Source organism: Anser brachyrhynchus (genome assembly GCF_964034855.1).
Source record: "Anser brachyrhynchus genome assembly, chromosome: 22".
In the NCBI taxonomy this organism is placed as follows: domain Eukaryota; kingdom Metazoa; phylum Chordata; class Aves; order Anseriformes; family Anatidae; genus Anser; species Anser brachyrhynchus.
In genome coordinates this window covers 4555398-4567971 of record NC_137715.1, presented here as the reverse complement: position 1 = coordinate 4567971, position 12574 = coordinate 4555398, and the positions used below count along the sequence as shown (strand labels likewise).

The 12574-nt window shown below is 65.5% G+C and overlaps 1 protein-coding gene across 2 annotated transcripts; it reads right to left on the bottom strand.

Moving 5' to 3' along the window:
* Window positions 1–4784: 4784 nt before the first annotated feature.
* DLX4 (distal-less homeobox 4) lies at window positions 4785–12086 on the bottom strand. Of its 2 annotated transcripts, none has more exons than XM_080565386.1 (3): window positions 7757–12081; window positions 6383–6576; window positions 4785–5493 (listed from the first exon to the last, which is right to left on the bottom strand). In XM_080565386.1, exons 1-3 carry the CDS (start codon window positions 8046–8048, stop codon window positions 5242–5244), a joined length of 738 nt encoding a protein of 245 aa, XP_080421512.1. In that variant the 5' UTR covers window positions 8049–12081; the 3' UTR covers window positions 4785–5241. The 2 variants fall into 2 exon arrangements, 1 of the variants encoding a protein (XP_080421512.1); XR_013941587.1 differs by having other exon boundaries at window positions 5358–5493; window positions 5969–6576; window positions 7757–12086.
* Window positions 12087–12574: the final 488 nt, after the last annotated feature.

Genomic DNA, 12574 nt, shown 5'->3' with positions numbered 1-12574 from the left:
GGCTGGTGATTGCTCCCTCCGAGGACAGGGGCTTCCTCCGAGCCCCCTTTGCTGCTTTCTTAGCAAACAGGAGCTGATCTGCGAATGTTAATAAAAGTACTTTGAATTTTAAGGCTGTCCCAACGCTATTTTGGGGGTAGGTTTGCCAGCGAGCGGGGAGCACCCCGGCCGCAGAGGAGTTTTCTGGGATAGGGAATTTCGCATTCAGCCCCGTGTCCCCTGTTCTGGGGACAGCTGGGGACGGCTGGGGACCTGGCGTGACAGTGGCAAGGTGACGGGAATGTCCACTTCTGGCTCCCCCTGGCTCCCACCTCTTTGTGGGAAGGGAACCTTTTTTGGGAAAAAAAAATGTATTCCTGCTCTGCAGAGCCGCCTCCAAAATGCCGCGGAGCCGCGCCGCTTCCCTTCCACTGCGCTTACTGGGAACCAGTAGGCTCTGAGCCGTGCAAACTGGGAGGGCAGGTGGCCTGTCCCGGAGTCCCCTTTGGGGTCACTGCGTGAGCAGGGGCTGGCGGGGACCCCTGCCCGCTGCTGTGCCGCTGTGGGACAGCCGTGCCCGGTGCCGTGCCGGCACCACCAACCCCTTGAGCCTCCGTGCGCTTGCCCTGGTCCCCGGTGGCCATGGATGGGGTCCCCCAAAGCCCCCACCCAGCCCCCTTGGTCTGGTCCCTCTGCACCGCGGGCATGGCCGGGACGCAGCCAGCTTCCAGCGCACCCACAGCAGTCCCCACGTCCCCCTTGAAATGATCGAGGACACGCAGGGGCTGTCCCCGCACCTTGCACCAGCGGGGACTTCTCCAAGCAGGCTGCACCCGCGAGGTCCCCAACTCATCCCCATCACTTCATCCCCACCTTGTCCCCTCCGCCACCCCAGCCGTGGCTGCAGAGGGACCTCGGGTGTCCCCAAACGGGCGTCTGCGCGTCCAGGCTGGCTGCGAAGGGTTAAGGGGAGCTGCCAGCCCCTGGTCCCCGAGCGCTTGGGGTTGGGGTTGGGGTTGGAGGCTGCGTGCAAACCCGACCCACAGCCGGCAGGCGGGCAGACACGCTGGAGACACTGCGTTTTATTAGGGGTAGGCTGCCAGCAAGAGCAAGGAGGCGGCGGGCGGGTTGGGAGAGGAGGAAACCGAGCGGCGTTGCCTGGAGTGAGAAGCATGTCATGAGCTGGCCCTTTTTTTTTTTTTTTTTAATTTAGGGAAAAAAAAAAAAAAGAAAGAAGATTACATATTCGTGGATTATATAAAGGCTGGGCGCATCTCTGCCCGCGGACAGGCGCTAATCCTGCTCCCCTCCGGCGGCAGTGCCTGCAAACCGGGCTCCTCCAGCCAGCCCCGACACCCCGGGGATGGGTGCCTGGCAGGAATTTGGCTCACAGAGGCTGTGCTCACGCAGCCCCTCGTCCCTCCTGCCCTGCCCCGACACCCCAGCTGCAGAGCAGGTCCTGCATGGGGCCAGGGGTGCCCGTGCCGTGGGTGCCAGGAGCTGGAGCCCCCTTTGCACCTGCCCGACGGAGCCAGGCACGGCGCCTCCTGGCTGCTTTCCCCCCTTTTCCTCCCCACAGACAAGGGGGGGGCAACACCAGCATCAACTGCAGCTCCACCAGTCCTGAGCCCAGAGGTGGCCAAGACCCCCAGATCCCCCCAAAAGCAGCCACAGGACCTGGATGTCCCTCTCCAGGGACAAGCCCTCTCCTCCTGCCCCTGCATCCTCCCAAAAGCAGAAGAGCGTAGGCAGGTCATTGCCCCCTGCCCCCCCCCCCCCCCCCCCCCCCCACTCCTCCCAGCATTTGTCACCCAGTTTGGGAACAAAGTGACCCTCCTTTACCCCAGAAACCCCAATATTGCTTATCCCAGTTATCCCAGTTATCCTCCACCACCACCATAGGGGATGGAGAGCAGCACCAGATGGTACCGGGATGGGGATGCTGGGCAGCCCCAACCCCACAGAGGGCATTTTGCCATTGGCCATGGGCACAACGAAGGCTCAGAGCTGGTTCCCAGCCCCCGTGGGTCCAAGCTGTCGGGAGCAGGGCCGGGTGCCCGCCGGTGTCCCCACACAGCTCTGCCCCACGACCGCGCGCACAAGCCCCGGCGCGCAGCCCTCCCAGCGCGGCGCGCGTTTCCTGCCCCGTTGCAACACGCAGCTTCCAGCCGCTTGCGTCACGCCGCTGCCAGCACAAAGAGCGGGGGCAGCCACCCGCCCACGGCCCGGCCTGGCATCCGCGATGTCTTCATCGCCTCCCTGGCTCTTGGCTAACCCGGCACGCGGCAGCCGGAGCGCCGAGGAGGGACACGAGGCAACCGCGGCATCGTCGCTGGCTGGGGCTTGGCCACCGTCGTTGGACCTGGAAAATAGGAGAGAAATGGTCCCAGGTGGCTTCAAGGACATCTCGGTTCCCTTTGTACCCTGGGTGAAGCACCAGCAGAGCCAGCATCACCCTGCGCAGGTGGGGTTGGGGACAGAAAGGGGACACGAAGCTGCCCAAACATCCCCTGGCAATCTGAAGGGGGCAGGTTGGACACCCAGCCTGGGCTGGTGGAGGAAAGAGGGACCCAAACAAGCCCAGAGACGTCCCCATTCCCAGGGAAGGGAATCTGGAAGGGATTTCTCCCAGTCAATGGCTTGATCCCTTTCAGAGTGGGATGTTCTCGGGCTCTTGGCCTTTTCAGAGCCTTCCCAAGCCAAGGATGCTCCTGGCTGATGAGAGGAGCAAAGACCAGCTTTAGTGATGCTGTGCTGGAAACGCTGCCCCTCTCCTGGTGCGCAGCAGAAAGCAGGATTGTGGTCCTGCCCGAGTGCAGAGGAAAGGGCAGAAAAGCCCCCCAAGCCCCCCCTCCTTGGGTTGCAGACCCCATCCCTTTCTCTGCAGGAGCATCCCGTGCAGAACTGGGACACGAACAACTTTTTTGCACCTAAGGGGACAAACCGCCACTGTTTCACACATAACACAAGTCGCCTGCACCCATGGGTGCCCTGAGCGGGCTGTGACCCCCCAGGTGCCAGCGCAGAGGGGGGGTGACGGCGCTGCTATGAGCGAGGCTCGGTGCAGGGCAGCCGCGAGCACCGGGCGGGCAGGATCCCGGGAGCCAGCGCCTGCTGCAAGACGGGACCTGCGAGCGGCTCTGGCTGCAGGTCCTTGGCAGCACATCCGTCGGGAAAGCTGAGCGGGAGCCGTGGCCGCTGCCGCCCGCGTTCCCCCAGCCCGGGAACGGATATCAAAGAGGGGAAGCGGCAGCGCACGTCGTGGCACGGGGGCAGACCTCTCGGCCAGCCCGTACACGTCCCTGCGGGCCGGATCCTTCCCTTCCTGGGCACAGAAAGGTGCTGAGTTCCCTCCAACCCCACTGCCATCAGCGGGTTCCCCCCAAGTGCAAACGGCTGGTGCTCGGTGACCAGCACCCCGAGCTGCCGGTGCAGCCGGTGCCATGTTTCAGCCCCTTCCCATAGCCAGAAAATAACACTCAAAGGAAAGTCACAGAGCTCCTGCCCGGGGACAATCCCACCCTGCGAGGGGCTGGGTCTTCCCCAGTCTCTACGAGAAATTGTAACCCCCCTGGGGACACTGTCCCCCCGTGCAGGAGGCACCGTGCGTCGGGGCTTGGTCCCAGCCATGGGGCTGGTTGCACCGTGGGCTCCACATCCCCCCCAGTGCCACCCTTGCAGGGTGCTGGTGGCCATCCCAGGGCACAGCTTGGGGACAAGTACACCCACGCTGGGGTTTGGAGCCCTGCGTCCCCGCGGGGTCACCAGCACGTGGCTGCCAGCAGCCCAAATCCCCGGCACAGGAATCGATCTCGGTACCCGGTGCTGCCCCAGGAGCCTCGGGGCACGCTGTCCCCGTGCTCAGGTCCCATCCCGACCTGCCCATCTCCCAGCTATCGGCCGATCACTCGCAAACCCAGCTCCTCAGGTGGGAGCCAAGCGTTTTGGAAAAAAATCTGGCCCCAAGCACTGCTGAATGCATGGAGCAAACAGAGCCATGCACGGAATTGTGCCGTCCGCAACCTTGCCACCCCTGAACTGAAATGCTGCAGTGAAGGGAGCGGGACGAAGGGTCGGGAAGCACGGGTCCTCGAGGCAGGTAGCGGTGCTTTCAGCGGGGAAATAAAATGTGGGGGTATCAGGCACCCAGCCCATTTGTGCCATGCAGCAAACCCAGGTACAGGCGTGCCGCAGCCCCAAATCTCTGCTGGGCAGAGCCCCACTGCGGGTCCCGTCTCATCCACAGCCGACACAGGCGGGGATGCAGCAGGTGGTCCTGCAGCACAAGCACCAAGCAGGACTGGGGAAAGCAGAAAATAACCATAAAATGTTTTCTAGCCAGGTCCTGGCCTCTGAAAAGGATAAAGGGAGAGGTGAGTCTCCAGAAAACCTGCAGCTGAAAAAGATCCCCTGCTCCCAAAGTGTCGGGGCCAGGAGGAGCGGGGCAGTAACCCCAGGGTCCCCAACCTGCCCCGTGCCCCCCACCCTCCTTCTCCCACCCCTATTAAGGGAGACATCTTCAACAGCTGCAAATTGCCCGTAATTACCCCAAGGAGGCGGCGAGAAGCCCCTCACTTAGGGGCCCCCAATTACTATAATTGCGCCTCCATTTCGGAGGAGCAGGGCTGAAAACAGCGGCGGGTCCCGCGCAGATGTGGAGCTGGGCGGGAGGAGCCCCAGACCCCTGCTTGGGTGCCCCCACCCCGTGGGGCCACTTCACCTGCAGACGGGAGCCTCTGAGGACAGGGATCGAAGTGTCCCACCCCCCCCTTAAAGCAGGGAACCCCCCCAAATGTAGCAGCAGGTACTGAGGAGCAGTCTTTACTTTACAATTGTACAGCCCATTTATAACGGGGGGCACATACAGTAACGGACGGTGTTTATAAATAAAGCCAGGATTTGGTTTTTTTTTGGGGGGGGGTCTGGGGACTCCCCACCCTTCCAGCCCCTCTCAGGGTCCCCCGCCCCCCCTGGTGTCCATGAACAGAGGGACCCGGGGCTGTGGCCAAGTCCTGTCCCACCAGGACGGGCGCACCGGGGCTTTGTGCCGGAGCCGTCTCGCTTCAGACCGCGACGGGGCGGGCGGTCCTCAGTTCCCTGCAGACAGCGGTCACCTTCCTCCTCCTCCTCTTCTTCATCCTCCATTCGCTGGGGTCCCCCAGGGCATTGCTGGGCTCCCCGGCCCCTCGGGGAAGGGTGGCGGCACGTCCCCCCCCCATGCTGGCCCTCCTGGAGCCGGTGGGTGCTGGAGCCATGGCGGCATCACATCATGGGACCCCGGGGCATCGCGTCCTGCGGGTGCGGCTGGTACCAGGCTCCGAAGCTGCTGATGTAGTTGCTGGGGGCCAGGGGGGGCCCCTTGCCCGGCACGGGGATGTCCCAGAGCGGGGGGATGTTGGGGGAGCAGGGGGAGAGCGAGGAGGAGGTGTGGAGATGCTCCCCATCGGGCACGCTCGAGCCCTGCTTCATGATCTTCTTGTACTTGGAGCGCTTGTTCTGGAACCAGATCTTCACCTACGGGCGAGAGCAGGGTGAGCAAGGGATGCAGGGAGCACAGCGTCGTCCCCCCATAGACCCCTAGCGCCGATATTTTGCAGACCCCCTCTGCAGTCCTTGTCTCCCCCACCTAGGACACCACCTGCCCTTTCCCAGGCGCACAGCTGGCCCAGCACGGGGGTCTTATGGGCTGAGCCCAACCCTTTACAAGCCACTAGAGAATCCGCTACGGGGAGCCGGAGGAGAACGCGGCTATAAAACCAGGGTAGCGTGTGATAAACGGAGAGCAACCCACGAGTCTCCAGCCGTGCACGTTCGCCTGTGTCCCCACGTGTCCCCCCGGCTCGGGCTGTGCCCCCACCAAACCCAGCGCGGGTGCCGGGGCTGGGCCGGGGTGCGGCGCGGTGGGGCCCCGCCGCGCGGCGGCTGGGGTGGTGGCCCCGCTCATTCCTCCCCGCGGTCCCCCCCGCGCTGCCGGCAGGTTCCCACTTGCCTCCTCTTCCCCGGCTTTATGAGCTCGCTTCGCCCCTGGCTCCGGGCTGCACCGCTGCCGCCTGCCTGTCTCTCCCCATCGCCTTCAAAAACCCACTCGCCCCGTCCCGCGGCGCGGGGCCGCCCAGCGCCGGGCACGGCTGGGCCGGCAGCCAGGCTCCGGGGCTGGGAAAGTCCCGGTGCCTCTGGGAGGTGCGAGCAGGGGCGCCCCGGACCCGAGCCGCGGGGCCTGCCGGCGCCGGCTGCCCGCCGCGGCACGGCTCGGCTCGGCACGGCTCCAAGCGCGCAGCCTTAATCCGGAGTCGCTCCCGGAGCGGAGACGGGGGACGAGCCACGTGCGTGGCGCATCTCCCCCCTCCCCCCGCCGTGCCGTGGCAGTGCTGGCAGCAGGGTTTTGGGGACGCCGTGGCCGTACCTGGGTCTGGGTGAGCCCCAGCTGGGCGGCCAGCTCGGCGCGCTCGGGCAGCGCCAGGTACTGGGTCTGCTGGAAGCGCTGGTTGAGGGCCTGCAGCTGCAGGCTGGAGTAGATGGTGCGGGGCTTGCGGAGCTTCTTCCCCTTGCCGTTGATGCGCAGCTCCCCGTTGGCGATGGCTGGGGGCTTGTCGTGCTCTTGGGGGAGGAGAGGAGCAGAGGGTTACACCACCACGGGAGGACAACAGAGCACCCCTCCCGCCCTGACCCCGGGGGCTGCACTGGGTCTTGCTTTTTTGGATATATTTTTGGGGAGGGGGTGAGCAGCAGGAACTGCTTCTGCCCTGCTGCTTCAAGCCCCCACGTAACGCAAAGGGGAACCAGGAGGCACAGCGATGTCCGGTCAGGGCCCCAAAAGCGGGCAGGCCGCAGGGCCATGCACCCACCGGGGGGGGCCGGCAGGGCCCTGCAAGGTGATGGGGAGCAGAGGTGATGGGGGGCAGAAGCCGTGCTGTGGGTGTGCTGCTCCCCCCCCGGGCAGCCCCTGGCCACAAGGTCTGCGCTGCCCACCCCTGCTGTGGCTTTGAGCATCCCTGGGGCTTCTGGGGACGTGGGGCTCGGTGGGGACCAAAACATGCCAGGCATGGAGATGGGGGACACTGAGGTGACACCAGGGACCCCGTGGTCCCTGGGCTCAGTGGGACACCGGGCAAGCACGGGGCAACAGGTGTGTCTGCACAGCCCCGTACGCCCCATACACAGCCCCATTCCCACAGGGGAGGGCCGGGGGGGGGGGGGACAGGGCTGGGGTCCCCGGGGCTGAGCCATGCTCACGACCCCCCCACGGTGAACCCGGGGGCCACTTCTCTCCGGGGTGGCTCAGCGGGCAGCGTCCTGCAGCAGCTCTGGGGGAAACCGGACCAGAGCGGGGCTGCGATGGGGCAGGGGGCTGCAGAGGGGAGAAGCTGGAAGGGGGGGGGTGCAGAATCAGTGCAGCGGGGGGGGGGCTGAGACAGGACAGCACAGGACACGAGCAGCGGGGGCTCAGCGCCCACCCCCCGGGGGGTCCTGCAACTACCGAGGCGGGGCTAGCACCGGGGGGGCATCACCCCCAGCCCCCTTTGGGTCTCCCCCGGGGGGGTTTGGGGGGGGGATCCCCTCCCTCCTCTCCGAGCCCCCACACCCACGCTGCCCACTGGTGGCTGCGCGCTCCCGGCGCGCTTCCGACGGCGGCGGCTGCGCTCCCGGCGGCTCCGCGCTGGCTCGGCGGGGCCAGGACCGGGACGGGGACCGGGAGCGGGATAGGGAAGGGGGTCGGGACAGGGAGGGGGATGCCAGGACCGGGTGCGCAGCGCCGAGCACCCCGCGGCCGCCTTACCTGCGTCCTGCAGCCTGGCGCCGTGGGCCAGCCCGGCCGGGGGATGCTGGGCGCCGGCGGGCGGGTAGGGCAGGTAGGGGCCGCCGTGGGGCGGCGGGGGGGCCCCGCCGGTGTAAGGGTAGGACCCGGGCCGGCCGTAGGAAGCGAAGGGCGGCGGGTCGTGCTGGGGGTGGCCGGCGGGGTGGAGGCCGTGCAGCGGGTAGTGCGGCGGCGAGGGGTGGCCGAGCTCCAGGAAAGAAGCTTTGGAAGGGTCGGAGCCCAGCAAACTCTCGGCTACGGAGCTCATGGTCATGGTGAACCGAGCCGAGCCGAGCCGGGCCGAGCCGGGCCGGGCCGGGCCGGGCCGGGGAGCGGGCAGCCCCCGGAGCCCGCAGCACCGCTCCGAGCCCCGCGCCCCCCCCCGACGGGCTCCGCGCTGCCGCACCGCGGCCCCGCGCCCGGGGGATCCCCTGCCCGCCCCGCCCCGCCGAGCCCCGCCCCGTGACGTCACGGCCCCCCCCGGGGGGGGGGGCAGCCCCCTGGATGCCCCCTAACACATCCCCTCGGGGGTACCCCCTCGGAGCCCCCCCTGAACCCGGGGTCCCCCCAACCCGGCTGCGCGGCACCCAGTGAGGAGAGGGGAGCTGGGGGGGGGGGGGGGCGGAGGCACCGTGGTCCCCCCCCCAGCGTCCTGGCTGAGACCCCCGGGGGGGTCTTGTCATCAGCGTGCGACAGTCTGCAGTGGGGGACACTGATTTTTTTGGGGGAGCCCCCTCCTTTGAGGGCAGAGGAGGTGGATGGCAGCCCCCCCGGGGGGGCGCACAGTCCCTTGGTGGGGCAGCAGGGCAGCCCTGGGGCCACAGGGGACAAAGAGGAAAAGGAGCACCTGGGGACATGGGGACACAGCAGGGCACAAGAGAAGGATGGATGGACACGGGACAGCTGGAAGGACAGACACCGGGCCGAGGGACGGACACAAGGCCCTGCATCTCCGTGTCTGCCAGCTGCTGGGGAGGGCACCCAGGGTGGGGGCCCCCAGCCCTGGCAGATGGGGGCCCCTTCCCATGGCGCCGCAGCGCCCGGACCCCGCGGGGCTCCGCTCCCAGCTGCAGGCACCGACCTGCCCGGCCGCTCCCTGCCACTGCCCCCGGGGAGCCCTGACCCCAGCAGGGTGCACGGAGTCTCCACGGGGCCACCAGCCGAGGGGGAGCACAACCTCCAGCACCGTCACCTCCACCACTGGGGACACCCCCGGTGCTTGGCGGTGAGGGTTTGCACCTCCCGAAATCCCAGGTCTCACGTTAAGCCCTGGATGGGGGTCCGGGTCCCTCCCTGCCACCCCCGGCTGCACCGCGGTGATGGGTTTGGGGACACTGCGGGTGACGCAGCGGGAAGCTGGGTGGCCCACGCTGGCCACCAGTGTGCCAAATCTCAGCAGCTGCCCCATGCGGGGTTTGCCTGGGAGGGGCGGCCCCGGGGGAGCGGGGTGACAGCGGCCGGGGATGCTGGCAGGGAGGGTCCCCCATCCCCACCCTCCCATTAGACCATCTTCAAAACATGTTTCCATCTCGCCATCGTGCCGAGGCTGAGTCACTCAGTGCATGGGCCGGCAGCTCTGATATAAATAGCCGAGCTCCTCACTAACCCTCGGACACACTGGGACTGCTCTCCCATCCCAGACTCCAAATAAAACAACTCTGACCTGCGGCCGATCCTCTGATGGCCTCCTGCCATCCCTCCCCATCCCAAACATCTCCTTAAAGGCTCACAACCCCACAGGGATCGGGGCCAGCACGGATGGACCCACAGAGCAGCCCCTCAGTGCCGGGCAGGCTCTGGGGTCCCAGCACCTCTCCATCCCAGCGCGGAGCTGGACCAAGTGCCCAAGGGAGATCCTGGCTCAAAATCCCCCCAGAATCTCAATTTTGGCTCGGAGAGGGGCTGCTCTGACGTCTCTGCCCAGGCCACCAAACTCCGGGGGCAAACGTGGAAAATCCTCCAACCCCACCCAAGCAAAAGCGGGGGGAAAGCAGCATTAAAAAAAATAAAATAAAAAGGAGAAATCCAGATGTTCGCCAGCCCTGCCCGGCCGAGTCATCCCTGGGAGCCTGGCGTGGCCGGCACCGGGGGCAAAGTGTGGCGGCCGCGAGTATCAAAGCGAGCCTCCGCTGATCTGCGTCTGTCCCGGCTCCGCACTTTTCCTGCCGGGGTGACTCAGCTCTCCCGGGGACGGGTGCCGGCTTGCCGGGGTGCGCTACCGGCGGCTCCGCTCCCCGAGCACTCGCTCCCCCCCGGTGCTCCGCGCCCCGGTGCCGAGGACGGGAGGGAGATGGAGGTGGAGGCTGCGTCCTCCCCGCTGCGGAGGCTGTGCGTGGTGGCCGGGTGGCTCCCAGGGCTGGACGGGGGCATCAGGGGGTCTGAAGGCTCAGGGCACCTGGACCCCATCCCAGCCTTCTGCTTTGGTGTTTCCTAAGATGTTTTAGGGACAGGTTTGGTCCCCTGGCACTTCTAGGTGGCACGAGGGGACCACAAGAGCCTCGCACCCCAGTGTGGCTGCACCCTGGCAGGTCCTAGGGAGTTCTCCGCACTGGGTGCTGGTGTCCCCCTGTGTGTTTTGGGGCAATATATGGCTTCTGGTGGAAGGAGAGCCAAATCCCCACCTTGGGCAAATGCAAGTTTCACCGGCGATGCCACGAGGGATGCTGCGCTGGGGTCCCAAACCACTGTGCCTGGTGGAGAGCGCATGGATCCCCTCAGCCGGGGGGGACCATGGGGCAGCACCAAGGCTGAGGTGACCCCGGTGCAGCCCATCTCCTCCTCCCTGGCAGCACCCAGCCTCCACACCAGCCTCGCACAGGAAGAGTTTCGGGTTGCGCATCTGAGGGTGTCGATTGGAGCATCCCCGAGCCCCAGCTGCCAGCCCCACGGTCTCCACCTGGGGTGGGCGCACGGACAGCGCTTTCTGCACCACGATCCCCTGGGAGATGGGCTAAGCAACCAGCCCCAACCCTCCAGGCTGTGACAAACGTCCCCGCCACCCCGCAGCCGGGTCTGGCTCCCAGCAGCTCCCGCAGCTCGAGGGCAGGAGCTGGTGGCACCCAGGCACCTGCCCACGGGGCAGCGCCGGGCGCACGTCCCCGGGTTAGACCCAGCCCCGGCGCTGGGCTCCGCGCGGGCTGGAAGGCGCAGCACATGCTGTTTTAGCAGGGTTTGGGGTTTGAGGGTAACCCGCTGCCAAAACAAATACATCGAGTCAACTCGTATTAAATTAAAAAAATAAATCAAGGCCGTGCTCGGAGACAATTAAAAGTCTCGGTCTCGGGGCTGGAAGGTGCTGACACACACCGAGCCCCACGCGATGGGGGGGGGGGGTTGCGGCCACGTCCCCCTGCAGGTCCCTCTGCTGTTTCCCTGCCCGGTGAGGGGGCTTCGGTGTCCCCGCGGGACACGGGACGAGCCCAGCCTCGTCGTGGCTGCTGCTGCGAAGCTGAAACGTCGGAGGCTCCGGGATTTTACCTGCCGGCTCGCTGCCACTGGCTGATGAAAGCAGGAAGGATTAAAGGGGTGCAGGGAGGGAGAAGGGTGCGCGGGGAGCGGGGATGGGGGGGGGGGGGGCAGGAAAGCATGTGCCAGGTAACAAACCTCCAAGATCGCCCGAGATAAAGGGAGATCCCAACAGCTGTAATTACGCGCTGGAGAGATAGAGCGGCGCGGGGAAAGCCTGAAGCCAAGTACAGGAATTGTGGGTTAATGGCAGCCCAAGGAGAAGTTAATAACAAGCCGAACAAAGTGGGAGCAGACAGCCTGGCGTCTGCCCTCCCACACGCCACCGCTGCCGCGCTAACGAACAAGCGCGCTATCTCCAGCCCCGCGCCGAGCCCTCCGTAACCGAGGGGGAGCGCGGGGAGACAGGGGACGGGCTGCTCGCGCTGCCTTTCCTGGGGTTTTTCGTCTTTTTTTTTTTTAGGGGGAAATGCAACGGGCACCCTATGAGCGGGTGAGGGGGGTGAAGGGGGTTTGCGATGCAAGGTGTGGATGATGAGGGGGGAAGGATGATTCCCCAGGGCCTGATCCTGCCCCACAGGGCAGCACTGACACGAGTGGGAGCAGGATTTGGACCTGGGCAGTGTGAGACATCCCCAAAGCAGCCGTGAGCTGCTCCACGTGCAGGGAATCGTGGAGTGAGCGATGTGAGATGGGAATGCCTGGCAGGAGACGAGCCGAACACGTCCCCCTGGCCCCCGGAGGTGACAGTGAGGTGGCTGTCACACCGGGGCTGGGACCTGCTTCAACCGGGCAGCTTCAGAGGGACACGAGGGAAGAGAAAGTTCACATTCAACACTTCTGTTTCCCCTTTCTACCTTTGCAGGGAAATCTCCAAAGGGCGGAGGCTTTGAAGCAGCTTTTCTGCAAAGAAAGAAAGAAACAAAAAGATGCTGAGAAATTGCTTGTCCCAGATTTTGCAGCCCTCAGCCACTGGTCATGAAAACTTCCATTGCTCCTCCTAACCAGGACAGATCACACGCAGAAATGCTACAGAAATGCCCAGGATGCTGATAACAAGTCTTTTTTTTTTTTTTTTTTTTCCCTAAAATCTTCGTAAAGCCCTCCCCAGCCTCTCTCCAGGAACAGGAGATGATGGAAGCGCCCCAGCCCCAGCCTGGCTTTTCGGTGCTGGTTGAAATAACATTGCCCAGCATCGTGGCTGTGCTCGGTGCGAATAAGAAGAGCCGAGACCTCCGCTGCAGCCGGGATTTGTGCCCTGCTCCGTCACTGCTTAGAGCTGGGATGAAATCATATATATGTTAAAAACTCTGAAAACGAGTAATCCTCCCCTCC

Excerpts from the sequence above, each read along its gene's own strand:
- DLX4 (XM_080565386.1), bottom strand. The coding sequence starts at position 8,048 with ATGACCATGAGCTCCGTAGCCGAGAGTTTGCTGGGCTCCGACCCTTCC. Across the intron at positions 6,577-7,756 it reads CGCCAGGCTGCAGGACGCAG|AGCACGACAAGCCCCCAGCC; the intron begins GTAAGGCGGCCG and ends TCCTCCCCCAAG. Across the intron at positions 5,494-6,382 it reads TGGGGCTCACCCAGACCCAG|GTGAAGATCTGGTTCCAGAA; the intron begins GTACGGCCACGG and ends TCTCGCCCGTAG.